At 37.8% G+C, this 20,364-nt stretch overlaps 2 protein-coding genes across 6 annotated transcripts in view; one reads left to right on the forward strand and one right to left on the reverse strand.

Annotated features, from left to right (window-relative positions):
- The window catches only part of mcph1 (microcephalin 1), a 35,959-nt gene that overhangs the window by 5,672 nt on the left and 9,923 nt on the right, over nt 1-20,364 (reverse strand). For 3 of the 5 annotated variants that reach the window (XM_031742937.2, XM_031742935.2, XM_031742936.2), the window contains exons 10-13: nt 19,048-19,163; nt 15,954-15,991; nt 15,686-15,848; nt 15,502-15,579 (exon numbers count right to left, since the gene is read on the reverse strand). In XM_031742937.2, the coding sequence (XP_031598797.1) occupies nt 15,502-15,579; nt 15,686-15,848; nt 15,954-15,991; nt 19,048-19,163 (395 nt within the window). Of the gene's footprint in view, nt 1-15,096; nt 15,124-15,501; nt 15,580-15,685; nt 15,849-15,953; nt 15,992-18,272; nt 18,406-19,047; nt 19,164-20,364 lie in introns of those variants that run through there. The other 2 variants (XM_039621507.1, XM_039621508.1) reach the window with 2 other exon arrangements.
- angpt2a (angiopoietin 2a) lies at nt 1,911-14,104 on the forward strand. The gene is made up of 9 exons (XM_031742939.2): nt 1,911-2,633; nt 5,560-5,715; nt 6,604-6,725; nt 6,834-7,072; nt 7,556-7,683; nt 8,806-8,907; nt 9,537-9,703; nt 10,898-11,028; nt 12,829-14,104. The coding sequence occupies exons 1-9, from the start codon at nt 2,373-2,375 to the stop codon at nt 12,999-13,001; spliced, it is 1,479 nt and encodes a 492-aa protein (XP_031598799.1). The 5' UTR covers nt 1,911-2,372; the 3' UTR covers nt 13,002-14,104.

Below are 20,364 nucleotides of genomic sequence, written 5' to 3' on the forward strand. Positions count from 1 at the left end.
ATTTCCTTTATACCATAACTATTACATCAGGCTACTTCCTACAATTCTGTTTTGGTATTTGTACTGTCCCAAGAAAAGGTTTGTGAACCTTTTCTGCATCGAGTGCTCATAAATGTGGTCTGAACGTCATCCAAACAAATCTAACTGGATCAAATAAATATTTAGCAGCTGTACTATTCATGTAAATCTACAATCATCAATCTGATCTTCTCAAGAAAGATTGGTCGGTATGCACCATGCCTCAGTTGCAACATCTTTGACAAAACCATATGAGAAGCATTACAGTGATGCTCAATGTTGGCAAACAGCTACAAAAGCATTTTGAAAGACCAATATATTCATTGCTCCACAAGTTTTCACAAGAAAATGTAAGGGGAGCATGACCTGCTGCTTTGTAGAGGCTGGATGGTGCAATGAGAAAATGACCCAAAGGTTGAAAACAATGAGAAGCAGTGTTTAGGAAAACCCATCTAAGATGTTGTGGAATGAGCAACTCGGTGAAATTAAATGTTCAAGCAAATCATCCCAGAAATAATGATGACCTAAAACAGTCTTGTAGGAGTAATGGTTCAACATTCCTCCTACTTGTGGTGCGGGAAACATTTGATGGAGGCTGCTGCAGCTAAAGGAGGTTCTGAGCTACTGAACTAGTTTACCTTCTTTTTTTCAGCCCGCACTAGAGTCCAGTCTGTTTGATAAAACATTAAAATTGTGCATGTTTGTGTGTTGTAAGTTTAGTCAGATCCTGTTTTTTCTCAACTTGAATTTGACATTGAGGAGACCCCTCTAGTTGTCACTAAAATGTGATTAGAATACACATCACACATGTGGTTCGTTTTCTGATGTCACAGAGCCCTTAAATTCTTTTTACTGACTACAACAACTTTGTCATGTCAAGATAGTGCTCCAATTGGACAAAAAGACCCCACAGTACGCACTCTGTGTGTTGCAGAATAGTTATTATAAAAATAAATGGATGCATGTGGTTGTATCATTACATGCTGCTGGAAGCCAGTTCCCTAATTTTCTATCAAACGTAACCATTAGTTTTCACAATAATGTTTTGCTCTCTGCTGCAAAACATTATTTAAGCCACAGAAAAACAAATCGCTAATGCATGCATTTTAGGCGCGTTGTTCACCACAGTTTCTGGAAATACTCCATTACTCCTAATTACTATCAGAACATGCTGGAAAATCACAACACCTTTTAGAAGGCTTCAAAAACATTCAATCTGTAAAATAAATAAATGAGAATAAATAAATAAATTTAAAAAAATTACACTTTCCTGTGTGTAAGAGTGTGGGACCATGTTTTGTTGGGCTATTTTGGGCTTGTGTAAACAAGAATGGGCTAGGCTACAGAAAACACCCACAACTTGCTGAGATGAAAACTCCCAACATAACAGAAAAAACTGCTTTGCAAAAATTGATTTTTTTTGTAAGAAAGAAAAAAGAAAGAGCTTTCCCATGACTTTTTTGGTCTGCAAGGGTAAAAGCATATAATGCTTCATTATACTTGTGAATCATGGTTCTGCTAAGGTCATTTAAACTCTGAAGTAGATGCAAATGAAAAAAAAAAGCTATGTTGTTTTTCTAATTAGAGGTCATAAAACGGCCACTCTGAACCACTGGGAAATAATAAATGACATGAAATGAAAATCTTAAAGTTTAAGACATTTTGAGCTTATCAAATAAACCAATTTTATTAAAAAAGAGGACAGTGTATTTAATGTAGGTACTGCTTATATGTACAAAACAGGAAATGGTTAATAATAAAGTTGAAATGGAGGCTTCTTCCTTTGAATCTCCCATTCAGGGTGCTTGCTGTAAACCGGGAAACATTTTTCAATGAATGGGATGGACGCTGCTACTATCAAAGAGTGTGCTGAAGGTGGACAGCTGCATCCTGAGTAGTTGTTCAACTAAAGCAAAAAAAAACATGTGGGTATTGTGGAGGATATAGTGGAAGATGTGTAGTTTGTGCATCTGCTCCTGTGTGTTGCTCAGCGAGTGTGCACTGAAAGGAATCTCCACTTCAGGGCTCTTCACAGTGACTGGCCACAGGGAAGGGGGTGTGGTTTAAACTCACAGTTTAAAGCACTATAGCAAGTGGTCAGGGGTCTAATGAAAGGCGAGCACATGCAGTCTGGCACCATCAACCTTAGGACACACTACCTCTCATTCCTGATGGCTTTTTCTCCTCCTACCACTGAGAGGTAATAAAAGGAACCTGCAGAACCTCAAGAGAGCTGTTTACACTTGGATGCTGCTAGAAGAAGACAGCCAATCAGATAGAGATAAGATTAAAGAAGCCCTGAAAATCCAAGGGGGTTTATTTGTAAGTTTAAGATAACTCGCTCTACAGTGAAGATGCTGAATGTGGACCTACTAGTTTTAAGCTTGTGCCTTGGTCTGGGAACTGGATTCAGTGCTGCTGAGAAAACACAATATCAAATCCAAAATGGCCCTTGCAGCTATACGTTTCTGCTGCCTGAGCAGGATAACTGCCAAACTCAGTATAACAACTACAACTATCCTGTCCAGAAGGACGGACCTACGGACAACGAGTCAATTCAGAGGCTGGAACAACTGGAGATCAGCATGGAGAACAACACGCAGTGGCTGCTTAAGGTAAAGTTGTGTCACACCCATGACATCAGTGAAAGAAATTTAAACTCAGTGGTTAAACTGTATCACAGTAAGTTAAAAGTAATGACAGAAAGCCTGCGTAGGTACCAAAAAAAAACCCTCAAAAAACTGCAATGATGTGAAAGAGGACAAAATGTGCTGAAGAGCTGAAGGAGTCACCACAGGGGTGTCAAAGTGGAGATACTTTCATGCCGATCTTTTGTGCCAACGTGGGCAAAGACTAGTAAATTATTCTCTCACCATATTGCCTCTACACTTATGTGCAATTATCAAATATACTTTTACGGGTGGAACAGACGATTATGTGAAACGTGCACATTTCACGTGGTGAATGGCTCATTGTGTCTGACCACTAGCTCTCTGATATGAGAAAGTTTTGACCAAATTAAAACAAGAACAGTTTTTTCTCTCTCACTGTGTAGTTACATAGAAGCAGTTAAAAGAAATCACAGCATCAACAACCACATATTCAACAAAAAAGAAAAAACAAAACAAAACTTGTTTTTGTAAGACTGAAAGACTCTTCTGAAAGCTCTCCCACATCCTTAAGTTGGATAAGTGGTTGGGAAAATGGACGGATGAATGGATGAAAGGCTCTTTGAGAATCTATTCTGATTTAATGACATTTGAAATTGACACAAAAAAATGTGCTCAGTGTCTGTGAGACACCTTTATTCAACCCGGACTGACAAAGACTCAGTGCAGGTGTCCACACGGGGGGATGCACACTTTCCTTTCAGTTTACTGAGCCATTACATGTCCAAGCAAAAGAAGCGAGACGTTTCTTTTCCCAGGCCTTTGCAGAGTGTGATTAATGATCAGAACGAAACAAGACGAGCCAGAAACACAAAAAGCATCTCACAGTTTGATGACACGATCCCCGTCTTGTAACATAAAACAAACCCTGATCCGTTACACGGCGTTATACTCACACAAAGACCCAAGAGCTGCCTCAGAAATCAAAGCCTTAATTCTGCCATAATGAATAACTGAAAACTCACAGCAGTTGATAACACTCAACTGTCATTTGGAAACTGTGCTGACTGTGACAATGACTTTGCTACCCAATAGCTGTGGGGAGACTTTTTAGTAATTTTAAGCTGAAATTTGCTATGTGTATTAAAAGTGAGGTGAACACTGTCATCGCAAATAAAGTAAAAGAGACATATTTGTTCAACATCGGAAGAGCAAAGATACTCAGGCTGGTCTAATCCAGCAGGTGTAAGCGTGTTCAGGCACAGCCTTCCAGAGTGCTCAAACTCTATTTTAACTCTTGATTAAAAGCTCCACTGAGAAAAATGTATGTCATGTAACCCTAAAAAACAATAAGTAGCTAAGGTGAATTGAAAGATTGCCTGCTTCATGTTTGAATGAATGCCTCACAGCCCTGCCTCACTGAGGTTATAAATCTCATCACACCTCCATATATCAATGGTTTGGTGGATGGATGGAAGAGATTAGATGAAAAGAAAATAATTTGAGAAAACAAGCAATTCCCAGACTTCACAGCAGTCAAATAAACATACTGGGGGTCTTTAAATAAAGTCGCACATTAGGAAAGAAAAAGTTGCAAATCAGTAGGTTTGTTGTGCTTTATTATCAGAGCGTACTCATTTCATTACTGAAAGTACTATTCATGCCGCACCAACTGATGACAGCTGGAGAAAAAATGTCCGTCACACGACTGAGGAACACAGTCATTCCCTCACTGACGCCTCTGAGGCACACAGAGTAAACAACTGATTAGATCATTGACTGTCAATGGGACATCCTGCCAACAATTCAAATGACACCCTTCCACATATCTGCGTGAATCCGAGAACATAAACAAACTAGACAGCAAGAGAGGAAGACAAACAAAATCAGCACTAATTGCAGCCTTTGGTTGTTTTTAGCATGTTAATAGTCAAATAAAATGTCTGCTGTTGCATTTCTGACTGATGAATAAATAACAACAGTGATTATGCAAACTAAGAGGAGATAACATCGATATTCAACTGACGCTGGTTTCCAGTTGCACACAAGTTGCACACTGTCATGAAGGATGTAACTTCTCACTCAGCACTTCCATCCTGTTTACAAGTCGTGTGACCTGATTGCCACTCAGGAACACCATGCAGGAAATAACTTAATGATTAGTCTGGGTCTAAATCTGGCAATACAGTAAGGTAGACGAGAACAAATCCCTAAATTATTAAGAAGTTTGACACGGGCAAGGTTACGTCAATGTTTGACACTGAAATGAGAGTTATCAGTTTATTATGTCATCATTTCCTTTTTTTACCACTTGCAAACCACTTTTGTTTAGATTCAAAGAGCTTTTTAGTGAAAAGGCCTCATGATGGGCAACTTTTGTTAATTTCTATCCCCAAGGTCCCATCTTAAAAATCAATCTTGGTGCATGTTTTCACTGTATTATCGCCCTATTTCCGATATATACATTATCATCCACATTACTAATGAAATACACAAAGCACTTACATTTATTAAGGTTACAGATTATAAAACATATATATTATCAGAGTCCATACAGTTTTAGGGAAGGAGGTGTAGTGGCTCACATATTCACCTAACAAGCGTCACATCTCCCGTTAAATCCCAGAAGGAGACACAAATCCCTTTGGGTGTTGCGTTAGGAAGGGAGCTGCCTGCTGTGGTGGCCTCTTGTGAATAAGCGAGTACCTGAAAGTTGCTTTAGCTCATGAGAAACATTTTACCTAACTCCTGATTTCTCACTTATCCACAACCAATGAGAAACAGAATCTCTGTGTCCCATATTAATGTCAATATGTGGACCTCTGTATTACCCCTAATACAGGATTGTACACAACAAAATGACCAGGTGATGAAGAGAATTGGTAGCTCACAAAAACTGTCTAAACCTAATCATCATCCTTCTCTTTTGCAGCTTGAGAGCTACATACAGGACAGCATGAAGCAGGACATGATCCAAATCCAACAGACTGCTGTACACAACCACACGGCTACAATGATTGAAATCGGGACAAACCTGCTAAGTCAAACTGCTGAGCAAACAAGGAAACTGACCAACGTGGAGGCACAGGTGAAACTGCACATTTTGTTTATTCCTCAAAAGCAGAAATAACAGCCTACTCTGTGACACGCTGCAATAAATATTATCGTTTGCAAGTGTTAAAAAAAAAAATAAGCAGAGAGAAAAACAGGCATGATGGCGTCAGTTTATTATTGTGGCTACACGTCAATGACCTTATGTGAGCCAACTGTACAGCATTTCCTGTTATTAGCACACTTGTATTCCCAGAGAAAGGGTCTATCAGTTTGTCACAATCAGACATCCGTCTGTTCAAAGACATCAACAGCTCCATTGGAGACACACAGCTAGGATCCATGTAAACAAGCTGCTTTTTGCTGAGTTCAGTTCCTCCGAACTGGGAAATTAGTGGCAAGGTCCCCAACCCCAGAGTGCAGTTCAATACGTAGGTTTGTGAAAATACGTGGATTCTCAGTTTCCCCTTGTTCAGGTATGTCTGCTGTATTGGAACTTGGCTGTTCTTTCCTGTCATGTTTTTTTCCATGTTAAAATGGTTGTTTGTTCATTCTGCAGGTGCAAACCGAGTTTAACTTGATCAACATGACGAAATACAAAGATTCATGTCCAGATTGGCTCTTGGCTGATATCTCTCACTCTTATTAAATTTAGGACTTATTTACATGTTTAAAGTTTTTTTTATTTCCAGGAAATTGGCTATTGTATTAAACCTGACAATAATATTTCATTTCATTATATCCAAAGTAAAAGAGTGTTTCATTTGGGTCCATCCAATTCTTAGGATACTGTCAACCAATTGACATAAAGACAGTACAAAACATTTACAGCACAATCTCAAGTCTCAAGTCTACAGAATCAATGGATGACCTATAATGAGATATGGCTGAGACACTGTGCTTCATTTCTTTCTTTTAATTTTAGGTTATTCATCATACAACTCGGATTGAGCGCCAGCTTCTTGAAAACTCTTTGTCAACCAACAAGTTGGAAAAGCAACTAATTGTCCAAACAAATGAAATCAACAAACTGAATGACAAGAACAGGTGAGGACAGCAAACGAAATGCCAAAAAATGTTAAATTTTCAAATTCACTAGCAGCAGCATTTAGGCAATGAAGAAGCTACCTGCTGAGCCTGCATGCTTCTCCTCAGTTTTCTAGAGAAGAAAGTAAAAGAGATGGAGGAGCAGAGGCAGGTGGAGATGAAGACGCTTCAAGAAGAAAAGGAGCAGCTCCAGACTCTGATACTGAAGCAGACGGCTATCATCGGCGAGCTGGAGCAGCAACTGCTCAAAGTCTCAACCAACAACACAGCCCTGCAGTATCAGCAGCAGGAGCTACTGGACACTGTGAACAACCTCATTTCTAACATCGCTTCTGGCACCGCTCGAGGTGAGGCAGGCCCCCATCAGGCTGTTGTAACTTCTTTTAAAATGAAAGTTCAGGTATGAGGTCCTTTAAGTACCACTTATGTCAGCCTACATTTGCTCAGGGGTCACCAGTCTGACCGTAGACCTTACATGTAGGCTGAAACAGCTTGACGTAAAATGAAAAGGCGAGGCCAATACCATTATATCAGTTAAGGTGAAGCTACAAGCTGTTGCTAGTTCGTTTGATTTTATACTACCTAGGCTAGCTGTTTCCCATCAGCTTAAGTCTTTTAAACTTTAAGTTTTGGAAAAACACCCCCCAAAAAAAAGCAAAAAAGCAACACCCGAGGCACCAGGACCAAACTTAGTAAAGATCTCACACTGAGACTAAAGAAACATGCAGGACTTTTATCATAATCCAAACATATTCGCTTAGCACAACCTGACAGCTAAATACTATACAGTTGTGAGTTGTTTAAAATAAAAAGGTTAATTTCTTCTACAGGGCCCAAAACTGTCATGATGCGGGACACACCTACTACATTCACGGACTGTGCTGCCATCTACAAATCAGGAAATACCAACAGTGGTGTCTACACGCTAACATTACCCAACAATACAATGGAGGTTAAGGTAAAGTAGGACTGACTGACTGTTTTTTAACTGGTTTTATGCTACACCATCATGCTACAGTCATACTAGAGAAAACAGCGGTTGGTGGGTATGGGACAAACAAAATTACTGTGACCTTGCCCATTAAACTTGTTCCCTTTGAAATGGTTGCTGTGAAGATGAGGGCTAAATCTGCAAACACTCGCAATCAAAGTGTCTCTAAAACAACTTTGGAGCCTTAAGATTGCGGTAAACCAGAAATAAGACAAAGACGGTCTGCTATTAGTTTGTGACTGAACAGCAAGTTGATGATGATATGCAATCTGTGACAATACGGCAGTTAACAGTGAAAAATCCACAAAACTCTCAAATTTGGTGCCATCTACGTACACAGCAAAAGCATTAAAAAGCTATTCAATTAGATTGGAAACAGAAATTCATTCTCAAATAGTGATGTAGCTGCTCTGAGTTAACTGCAAAATGATATAGGAGCTTGGCAACCTTGCTTTCATATATGGAATATAAAGCAAATGCAACCAGATGAGTCCCCTGTTGCAGATTAATTGTACTCACTGATGCAGACTGATTGAAATATGTTGGCAATCCATCTGCATTTATAAATTAAGCAGCAATTATTTGCAAACCTTCGCTAATCTGCTGGAGAGTGAAGTCAGTCCCAATTGGACCATGACTGTTTGGAGGCAAGTTGCCTTCCTAGCGACAAGGATGTTGCCATCCTATTTTTACTGTTGTGTGACTGAGCCGTAAATGGGTAAGGCACACCTGTATGAGTGCCAGCACATACTGAAAATATGCATTCAAATTGTACAGAAACATTCATACAGGCATGATCTCACCTATCAGTTAGTTAATAAAACAGATCGGTCTGCTTTGGGAGAAATTCAGCTTAAAAAAAAAAGGGCAGCGAGGTTAGCTTAAAATGTTCATTGACTTTTATCCGTAATGCGCATGCTTGAGCTACAACTGTGATCTCCTTAGATACTTTTAAAAACTTCTGACTGCACTTCTGAAACCTGGAACACATTTATTTTATCAAGGTCAAAATATAAATAAGTATGAACTGTTTACAGAGGATTATATTTGAATAAATATTCACTCCTCTTTTTTTCATTGTGTCTGTAGGCTTTCTGTGACATGGAGACAGAAGGAGGTGGCTGGACGGTTATACAAAAACGCTTTGACGGTCGTGTTGACTTTCACCGTACGTGGCAAGAGTACAAAAAGGTAAAAGCTTCGAGGAAGAAATTCTCCCCTTAAAAATAATATTACCCAGGCTACGGCCTCCATTCCAGATCAAACAGCCCAACAGTGGTCAGATTTGGTTTGGGCCATTGACTATATTTTAAGGAGCTGGAGATTGTCTCCTCTGAGGTAATTCAAAGAAGGAACAAACCGTAACCACTAACACAGAGAAGCAATGCCCATCTTCTGTTCAGGAAAATAATAGTAGCATTTTCCCCCTCACATTTTGGAAAAAGGCTTTACATATTTTCAGCTCTTTGTCATTATTTAAGTATCATATTCAATTCCACTGTTATTACAGCCAATGCCCCTGAAATTGTACAATGACAAGTGGGATACAACTGGGCTGACACTATGAATGCAAGCGTGGTTAAAACTGACATGGTTTTTTCATTAACTTCTTATTGTGAAAGTGAATATTTGTGATTTTTTCTTAAATTGGATGTTGTAAACAGATTAAATATTTTATATTCAGTGGAAAAATAACTTTTAATGTTATAGTAAAAAATGTAGCACATTCTGATCTTCCATTGGTGCACTCCTTGTTAAACTGAAAAGCATTGACTGCAGGATTTTCACAGTTTAATAAGTTTTCTTTTGTGTTCTTTCAGGGATTCGGAGAACCTTCCGGAGAATTCTGGTTAGGAAATGAATTTGTCTCCAGACTGTCAAATCAACAGTCCTACAAATTAAGGATCCAGCTGAGTGACTGGGAAGGAAACTCTGGATTCTCACAATACGACCAATTTTCTCTTGACAATGAAGCACAAAATTACAAGTATGTTGAAATAAATCTATCAGGCCCTAAGTGGCAAGTAATTAATATTTTGTTCAATTTCATGCTTTGAGCAGCAAAATGTTTCTGCTCGTGCAGCTCAAGTTATTAAGGACAAAAAAAGCCCATCAGCAAATTATACAGTTACAAAAGCACTTTTGAAGACTGCTATCCTTAACACATACTAAAAACTGCTGCCAATTTTGAGCCAAGATAACATGACATAATTAAAGCATAGCCTGAAAACTCAACGAAATTAAATATGTAAACATAGAGAAGCAAGTAGCCTCAAAACAAGCTATATTCTCAACATAATGCAGCAGAGTGCAATCTCCCACACGTGAACATCGAGTCGACTCTGAATTAGAAAAGTATGGGTGTAATATTTTAAAATGTTTTCAGCTACTCTGGATGCAAACTTTTAGATCATCATAAGTATGCATCCTTTACCGTACTGACAAACACAAGACTATTGAGTTGACACTACAATTGCTTTGAACACTTATCACTACCGTACAAAAAGGACAGTTCTTTAGTATTAGACGATTTATTCTGACAGACAAAGAGTGTCCCTCATCACTATCATTTATAAAATTTTAACTGCTAAACAACTACTACTATTTGGACCCACTCTAGAAATGTCCCTGGATAGTGTTTCATGCTGTATAACACTATATATTTCCTGATCCTCATGTACTGGCATCAGCCCAAAGAAAATGTACTAAAGCTCTTCTGTACATGAAAAATAGGAAATACATTAAAAGCCTCAGTTTTTCAGACATTCTTTCCCGACAATAAGACAACCTCCAAACATGTTTTTGCTTTCCAGTCAAAGCTGACTTCTATACCTGAAGCTAAATTTGACAATCAGAGCTTGAAATGCCCCATTTCAACACAGCTTTATTGAGGTCTCCACTCTACTCTAATTTGGTTTTGAGATCTTTTTTGCTCAGCGATGCCGGATAACTAAAAAGAAAACAGACAAATAGCATTACAAAAAAACCTCACTCTCGTAAAATAAAATTAGTTTTTTTTATATTTGCTAGACACAAATATCAACAAAATCAAATAGCGCTGGCTTCTGTTCTTATGCTGTTAGGCCGAAGAAATACATAAGTGAGGTTGAGCAATGCCTTTTGAGGAACAGAAATTACAGACTTCCTCTTCTTCCTTCATTTTCCCTTTTCCATTTTACAGGATACACCTTAAAGGCTACAGCGGAACGGCAGGCAAAATAAGCAGCATTGGGCAGCCAGGAAGTGAATTCAGTACAAAGGATGCAGACCATGACAAATGTGTTTGCAAATGTTCACAACTGACAACAGGAGGTAGGAACACACTACTGTAAATATCATGCCTTAGCTTGGGAAATTAAAAAATAAAATCTGTCAATCAGCAATGAACATTTTGTGGAACAAATTCCCATCCATACAAAATCTTGGCACTTGCCCCAAAAATCTTTAAGGCCAATTTAAGGGCAGCCATCCTTTTGTAGTCGTGTCAAAGAGCACAATTAGCTCAGACTTAATCACTGATCAACTCATTGGGGAATTCAGTCTCTACAATGGCTGACATTAATAGCCTGGGAACAGAGCTTTTCCCTCTCTCTACTGATGGCTTAAAGGTCCTCGTCCATTCCCCGTAAAGTAACTCAGCTGCCAGAAGTTTGCCTCCCTCAGTACTGGGGTTTGCCAAGTGAACATGAAAACACACAAACCCTTACCCTATCCTTTTTTTCCCATGAGGGGTCTCTCACAGGGGACTCCTTTGAGCACATTATACACAAGTGTAACAGAGGGGCACTGGTCCAGCAAAAAGAGAAAAGTGGGATCTGTCATTACAAGCATGAAATTGAAATAAACAAAAATGCTAATGAATGCAATAAATCTGGATCTAAACGGGGCTAAATGCACTTCTCACTATAATGCCTTTCTAAACAACACACAAAATAACAACAGTTTTTTAACCGTTTATCAGCCAAGTATTTTACAGCCTGCCTGGTCTTATTTTGTAATTTTGGCTGTAAAATTACAAAATAATTCTTATCTTTCAGGAACCATCTAAATTTTCTCTCTAGTGCAGAAATGGTTGAGGAGTTGTGCTAATGTGAAGCATACATGGTAAAATCTAGGTGGAGCTGATTTTTCTGTCGGTGCTCAGACAGCAGTACCTTGTGAATGCTTTGTGCCACCTTGATACACCAAATATCCCAAAAGCACGTCTTCACTTCTTTCTGAAACCATTTGAATTTTGACTCTATCACAAATGGTAATGGACTTACGGTTACTTAAATAGCATAAAATGGATCGTCTGTCAGGCTGAGGGTTAAAAACCCCCCATTAATAATCTGTCTGAAAGTTCTTCTGTATGTGTGCTGCTGAGTATGCGAGTAATTGCTGTGTGTAGTTCAAGGATTTTCAGATGAGTGGGTGAGGAGCGCACATAAACACAAAAAACCTTAACTTTAAAATGGGTTTAAAATTTAAAAATGAGGCCTGGCCAAAATGTTCTAACTTCTACAAAAGGTAATCACTCTAAAAACCCAAAGTGGTTTCCAAAAGGTATTGGGACCTCTTTTTTTTACTTAATTCTGTTTTGGTTTTTTTGTTTGTTTCTCTCTGGTTTCCCAAATGGATGAGCAGTTCTTGAGAATCCTGGCATCTACCTTTTCCGGACAGTCACTTTTTAAACACGCACAGCCAGACACACATTTGATTTCATTGACCCTATCCTTATATAGCTGCCCTCTTCTTAAAACAGTAACTTTATGACTGCCTGCATGCCACAGGTTTAGAGGAAATCTATAAACTTTAGCTACAAAAATAACCTGCTTACGCTTTCCCCAAATGGGCACTACGCTAGTTTCACAAGGCCATTTGCTCCTCCGGACTGGCTTCTGAGAATTCTGACAAATTTCCTCAAGCAATACTACTTTACAGGTTACATTAATGATCCCCCACCCCCATTGTAGGCAGCTCGAGCCTACATTAGACATAACTGTCCTTACAATCTGTTGTTTTGTATAATGGATCTAAACAAGCAGATTAGTTGTAATGTGTCTAAACACAAACTTACCACCTCTATAAAAAGTACACAACAGTTAAATTAATAATGTTTTTCTATTGTAGGCTGGTGGTTTGATGCCTGTGGTCCATCCAACTTGAATGGGATGTATTACCAAAAGGGCCAAAACGCCAATCGCTTCAATGGAATCAAATGGTACTACTGGAAAGGCTCAGGCTATTCACTGAAGACCACTACAATGATGATCAGACCAGCAGACTTCTCGGGTTCCCTTTGAACAGTCAGATTAAAGAAAATGGGAAGCCTGCCTGACAACAAGCAACAAACAACAAGACCAAAAATAAAAATTCTCAAGGGATCCAAAACACTTTGTGCGTATATTTTTATACACCTTTGTGCATCTTTATGTGGTAGATTTTAAAATATGGACAGTCACAGCAATACACATAGCTGTAGTATTTACAGTTGTTTGAATAGTAATTAAAATTAGTAACAGAACTCGCCTGAAAAAGATTAAAAGTAAAGAAAAGACAGGAGAAACACCCCTCAACCATGTCAGTAAGGCCTCATAAATAAATACACATCACAAATATTTATCTTAAAACTCCTATATCGGTCAGGCTCTATTCAGCAACATCAGCTAGCTTATCAGATTAATTTAATTTCTTTGCATCACTTTAACAGTTGAACTATTTTTTAAAAACAGCTGCCAATGTCATTGTATAATACAGACGATGGTACAATATGCTGATAAACATCTGGTGAAAGTTATTTTTTTTGCATTGTGAATGTTTTTCAAAATGTAAATGTTAATGTAAAAATACCACAAAATGTTTCTCTCATGATAATACCATTTTGCTATAGAGATTATATGTACATTTGTTGTTTAATTTATAAGTAGATTTTAAGGTTGGTTTTAAACTTTATCATATAAGAAAGGAAATTTCTTATAGCTAGTTATTAATTTTATTGCACATGAAGGGAAATTAATTATTTTAATATAATTCTACAGTAGTGGGAATGTTTTTTAATCTGCATTTTTATGTAATGGTTCTTTTGAAGCTACAACAAACTACAACAAAGAAAAATTGGACAAGTTCGGAAGTGTAACTTTTCACCAGTTAACACTGGCTTTAGGAGATTAGGACATGTAATGCTTGAGCAGCTGTTATAAACCTCATATTGAATGTTTAAAATCAACCACAAGACAGAGAGATTGCTTCTGCATTGTAGTGGGTGACATAATAGTTAAGCATAAGTCATGTGACAAAGAATAAACAGCCTTGTGGATGCTGATCTGCCATACAGCTAAAGTGTTGTTTAAGATCTTTCAAATCTTTCTGTCATTTTATCTTTTCCAAAATACACAATAAATTCTACATGCTACAAACTTGTGATTTTGTTGTTGCCATTAATAGGTTCAGCTGCACATTTCAAATTTAAAGCCTCAAAGGACCAATGCATGTTTAGCTACTGATGGTAATCTAGAATGAGAAAAGCCATTCAAAGACACAGAGTAGCAAACTTGACTGCAAGACGACAGCTGAGTAATGTCTGTATAAAAACATTAGACCAATGACACAATCAAGAACAGACTAGAATTTCCAATGTTTGTCATCTTAAAATTTCATCAAAAATAAACAAAAAGAAACTATTTAAATCTGTTTTTGGATGTTCATCTAGAATTTTTCAAATTGTAAGAAATATGAAAAAGGGACTTAAGCCTGGTTTCCACATTTGCATTATATATAGATAAACTGACATGATATGTATCCAGTTTATATCGATATTTCAAGAGATATCAGATTGATGCAAACCTCCTGTTATTCTAATAAAGAGTAGTCTTCATCATTTGATTTCCACCACTTTATTGCTGGCCTAATGCAGAGACTGTAGAGGGATAGTTAAGAGTAGATCCATCACGGCTACAAAGATCTGAATTGGTATAAAAATGGCATAGCACCTGGCTATATGCTCTTGGAATAAAATAAATAAAAAATAACAAAAGAGAACCAAATTTCTATGAAGATGTATCAATATTTGAGCAGAGACAATTTTTTTCACAAATTATCTGACAGAATAAAAAAAACAAAAGACAATACTATTAAAATCTGTTTCTATGATTAACTGGCCACAGCTGAAGGAACACCACACCACACAATAGAGGCCACAAGAATTGAATGAAAAAGGGAAGCGTGTGGTGTGCCAAATGATAAAAGGCCATGGGGATATAAAATATTTTATCTGTCACAACAAAAGCCATCATGCAATTTTAAGAGGAAACATGCTGACATTCGTCTACATTAAGACCCCAAGTCTTTCCTTGCAGGGCAGAACAGGACAGTGATTCATGAATGACAAGTGCAGGAAGAGGCAACATCCATAATTCACACAGGATGCTGCAGGAAAAACAAGCCTACTGTAAATGGATGACTGGCAGTAATGAGACTTAAAGCATGAGTGGAATGCTTTCTAGATTGTAATGTTTAAGGTGCCAATAAAATCTCTAAAATACAAGTCCTGGAAAAATAGAAAATATCTCTTGTTGCATTCGGAGAGTAATAAATTGGAGGAGACATTAATTAATACTGTTGAGTCATATCTGAAAAAGGCTTTAATCTCAAGGGGATTTTGAACTAGTTAAACCAATAACGATGTGAAGATAAGACGATACGGCTTTTTTACCCTACTGGAAAAAATAAAAAGCTTTCCTGTAAACTCAATGCTGGTAGTAAATCTGTCAAAGACCCTTTTACTAGTACTGTTTGAGTAGTTACCTGTGCTGCAGGAAATTGATCTGAAAGTTCATACGGCTCTTCTGGAATCCACTGCCTTTGCTCCAAAGACCAGAGTATCTACTCAAAAGAAAACATTTCAATTAGAGATAAGACAGAATCACCCTCCATCTTAACTTTGAAATAATGTCAAACGACATCTTTGAAACATTTATAGTCGACATACCCATTCAAATGAGAGGATCCAGCAGCCACGAGCTATACCCAGCAAAATATTGACAGTCCGCCTGTGTTCCCCAGACACCACATGAGTTGTGCTTTCACAAACACGGTCAACAACTGAAAAACCACCGAGTGCTTTCACCACTTGAACCACTGTGTTCTGCTTCCTACAAGAGACGAATAATAAGAATTAGATGCCAACTTGCTAATTAACACAATAAAATTAAAGAATATGAAGCTGGTGGTATTCATAGAAGCACATGCCTACTTACTCAGTAGGCATGCTTGTCATGACGAGTGTTCTCAGTGCCTGAAAGAAACATAGCTTACATAACCCACAAAGCTTACAAGAATGAACAAATGTGTGTTCGCATAAATGATAACCACACACTGCCAGCAAATGTTTGAATTTATGTCTGTGTTCATTGGTTTCACACCTCTTGTATTTTTCTTGGGTACTTATAATCCTTACACTGTGTTACTGGAACAGCCATCATGTTTTTGGCAGTCAAGCATAAGTGGAGTAGATACAGAGTTTTGATTAAAAATGCATATTTGGATTCATTTGTTTCTTGGCTTGTGTTTATAGGAGTACAACTCAGAGAGAAAGAGAGAAATCTGTGAACAACAATCTTCACTTTAAAGTAGCCAAGCAGCAGCTACACAAAGAGACCAGGAAACTGAAATTGCGTATTATATCTCTTTTGTGTGTAAATATTGTAATTTGATTTTTGTTGAATGACGCAGCACTGAACAAGTAAAAGAGTTTTTTCTTTCAGTGGCAGTCCCCTTTTTTTACAAGCCAGGTGAATATTTTGTTGCACTGAGGCAAAAACATCAAGGCCATGAGAAGATGAAAAGCACTTTCAGAGACGCTGACTACTGTAACAGCAGTAAATGTACAGCCTGGTGGATGTGGTCTATTTAACCACGTGCCTGGCACTAATACAGAAAAATATCATCAGCACAAACACCTAACCACAAACAGGACCACCAGACCTTTCCTGCCACAAACTGATATCAGCCCCCACCAAGCTGGAAGTCAGGGGTTAAGGTCTGCTAAGAACAGCAGAGCCAAAACCATCCATGAGCTGACCCCATGCTGGTCAAAAAACACATTATCACCAAGAAGGCCCCTTGGGAAGGCAGTCAATGGTTATGTCACTATTTTGATATTGCAATTTATTTTATAGACATTGAATGACTGGGGAAAAAAGTTGATGAAATGAGCTAATTTTAAATTCTTTCAAGCCAAGTCAAACAACTCAAAGTATGTGCAGATGCTCTGAAAGTACCCTTAAAGAAACTCTATCTTATGCAGTGGTCAAGTTCTGGCACAAGAAAAGGGCAATGAGAATGAATTAGCCTGTGACAAAGAGCTGGTGTGAACCAGCAAAGCGGCAGAGCACAAACACTTTCAGCACAAATGAAGGAAATTCTTCTCAGTATGACTAGATCTCCTTGATGGCAACTATTCAGCACAAAGTTAAAATGAAGCAGTTCAGACAATCACGGAGAGATCAACTGGATCTACTGAGAGCCAACAACAATAAAACAGCCAGGTTATTACTTAATGCAACACAGAACAATTTACATGAACATTAGTGAGGTTCACATAATATTTTTTGAGCATGTTAGAGAATTGTTTAACCTATAATAAACTAGGAAAACGATAGGGATGATATACCAGCAACTTTGTTAGGTACATCTGTTTAAACTGAGCAACAGAGTGGGGAAGAAAAATGATGAAGTGGCACTATTGTTGGTGCCAGAGAAGGGTCGCAGAACGTGGAAATTCTCTGAGTAGGGATGCGAATTGATAAGAAGTTAGTGATTCCGTGTAATGTGCCATGTTACAAAGCTGAAACTGGTTTCCTGAACAAAATGAGTTCACGGTGCTCAAATGACCAACACTTTCACCTGATCTCAACCCAATAGAGGACCTTTGGGATGTAGTGGAACGCAAGATTCACAACATGAATGTGCAGCTGATAAATGTGGTCAATTATGTGACGCTATCATGTCAATATGGACCAAAATCTCTGAGCAATGTTTCTAGCATCTTGCTGTTTTTCTGTGCAGTGAAGAAATAAGGCAAAAAACAAAAGCAGATCCAACCCAGTATTAGCAAGGTGCACCTAACAAAGAGACCAGTAAGTGTACATCCACAGTTTTAGTGCCGTAGACATAAGATCACAAAGTAAACTGACAATGCCAAAATATGATCTTTTAAAGAACTGCACCTTTGTGAGATATCTGAGAACAAGCAAAGGTAGGAAGTGTAAGACAAAAGAAGAGCAAAGGTCCCATTAATATCTGAGTTGTATTTAATAAATATAAGCTGATGACATGTCCAGAATTTTAAAATTATGTTACAAATGTGCAGTTTTAACCTAAAGCTGTGCAATATGAGTTTTAACTTTTATATAAGCACTTTTAAAGATAAGACAAGTAATTATCTCTGATGACTGTATTTCCCAGGACTATAGGGAGATTAATCCATCATCACAATCTTTACAAAACCAAAACAACAATTACAACCTCTTTGTAATCAAGCTATAATAAAGTTAACTAATAAAAGATCCTCCGGGGATATGACATCATCTTTGGTTTATTTCATCTACAGCTTGTTGAGGTTAGAAGTGTAACGAAAACACAACCCAGGTGCATTTCACAAGCAAGGAAGTTGTATGGTACCATCACAGAGGCAAAACACAGGAAACCCTAAGGACCAGACAGTACCGTCAGTAGCGTCAAACGCCTACAGCCGTGGAAGTGTATGACCTTACGGAGGAAATACTTATTAGGAAGTTACACACACCAGTGATGTTTGGTTTACTTCCTAAACTTCCTATATTACAGACAAACATGGGGAAAATAATCTTTTTTTCTCTTACACCATGTTCCCTTTTATCTATGTGACGAAGGAAGATAAACAATGGGCTGTACAAAGCCCACACTGGCCGTAAGCTGGAAGTAACCACAGCCACTAAACTAGACAGAAAAGTAATATCAATGTGTGACTGAAAGGGTTAATATAGGCAATTTAGCAGGCAACAAAGCACAACAAAGAAAGCAACTATATAAATAAGAAAATAAGAGATTTATAATTAAAACTGCAAACTCCCATACACCAGCAATATCTTTAATGACTCAGTAAACCTCCCACTGGTGGCATTATACTTGTAACATCCTGTTTTTTGCAATTGCTTTCCAATTTTCCCACAACACAGTAGGAAATGTACCATAAACATGCATTGTTCAGTGTAAAAATAATGTCTTTCAATTAAGGCATGGAGACTAAACTGTCAAACTGAAGAGTTGAATTCAATTAGACATTTAGAACCAGATGTGATGTCTCCTTACCTTTGTTTTGTTAACCATTTTCTGTAGAGTCAAGCTGACTTGCTTATTGTGATTTCCTTCAGCTTCAGTTAGGCTCTCTGCAAAACCAGCTGCAACTGTACATTCATTTCCTCTACCTACATTGGAAAACAAGACAATTTAAAACTGTGTGTGTGGTGGAGGTGGGGTGGTTTTACACGAGCTATCACACAGCAGGTGCTGTTTTGTATGTGTGTGCATTCATGTCTGCACATTTGTGCACAGAAACATTAAATGAAAGCTGCAACTTTACCCTACTTACTACCACATCACACTGTGCATTTCAATTTCTCTATAATTTTAACTGATCAGATTGCCCAGGATTACAACATGCTTACTTCATTTAGCCGGGCAGTAAATAAAGCACTTAAATTTAAATGATCTGTCGATAGATGCTTAGTTTCTCCAGGTTTATACTTATCCTGTTGAGGATCTTGGGAGTCAGACCTCAGCATTCATTGGGAAATATGTAAACAGAGACAATAATCTAACTTGCAACTTGCAAAATGAAACCAGAGAAAACCCACAGTGACATAGGAAGATCACTTTTGTTTGCAACTTAAATCTAATTTAACAGTGTGCTATATAAATAATAAGATATTAGGCCTTTAACAGTTAAACACAACTACAGATTATTATGAGAGAGCTTTCATAAAGGCCTCATTTGTTTATTAATATTATCTTGCTACATAACTTTGCACTTTGCTGTAACAAAACAAATTTCCCACCTGTGGGACTAATAAAGGTCATCTTATCTTATCTTATCTTAACCATGCATTACAAAAATGTTCAGACTGGCTGGAATAATGATACTGCAAACCGTGTGAAGCCACACACAATCCCAGGGATTATAGACAACTGTATAAAACTTCAACATCTGTGAAGATTCCCACCATGTTATCAATATGATTTGTTCAGTTCATAATGATGAAGTCATTAGAGCAGACCAGACCTTAGTCCTGGGTTCATTTTTATCCCAAACCCCCCAAAAAGTTGAGACACTGTAAAATGTAAATAAAAACACAATGTCATGATCGACAAGTCTCATAAATCCACATTTTATTCACAGAAGAACAGATAAATCATCTCAAATCTTTAAATTGAGAAAGTGTACCATTACATTTTTATTTTATTTTTTTTAAAGTTCATTTTGAATTTTATACCAGCAACATGTCTCAAAAACCTAGGTCCATGTTTTCCATTGTGTAGCATCCCCTCTTCATTTAATACGAGTCTATAAACATCTGGGAACTGAGGAGACCAGCTGCTGGACTTTTGAGAGATGAATGTTGTCCCATA

This window comes from Oreochromis aureus, linkage group 13, assembly GCF_013358895.1.
Source record: "Oreochromis aureus strain Israel breed Guangdong linkage group 13, ZZ_aureus, whole genome shotgun sequence".
Taxonomy (NCBI): Eukaryota; Metazoa; Chordata; class Actinopteri; order Cichliformes; family Cichlidae; genus Oreochromis; species Oreochromis aureus.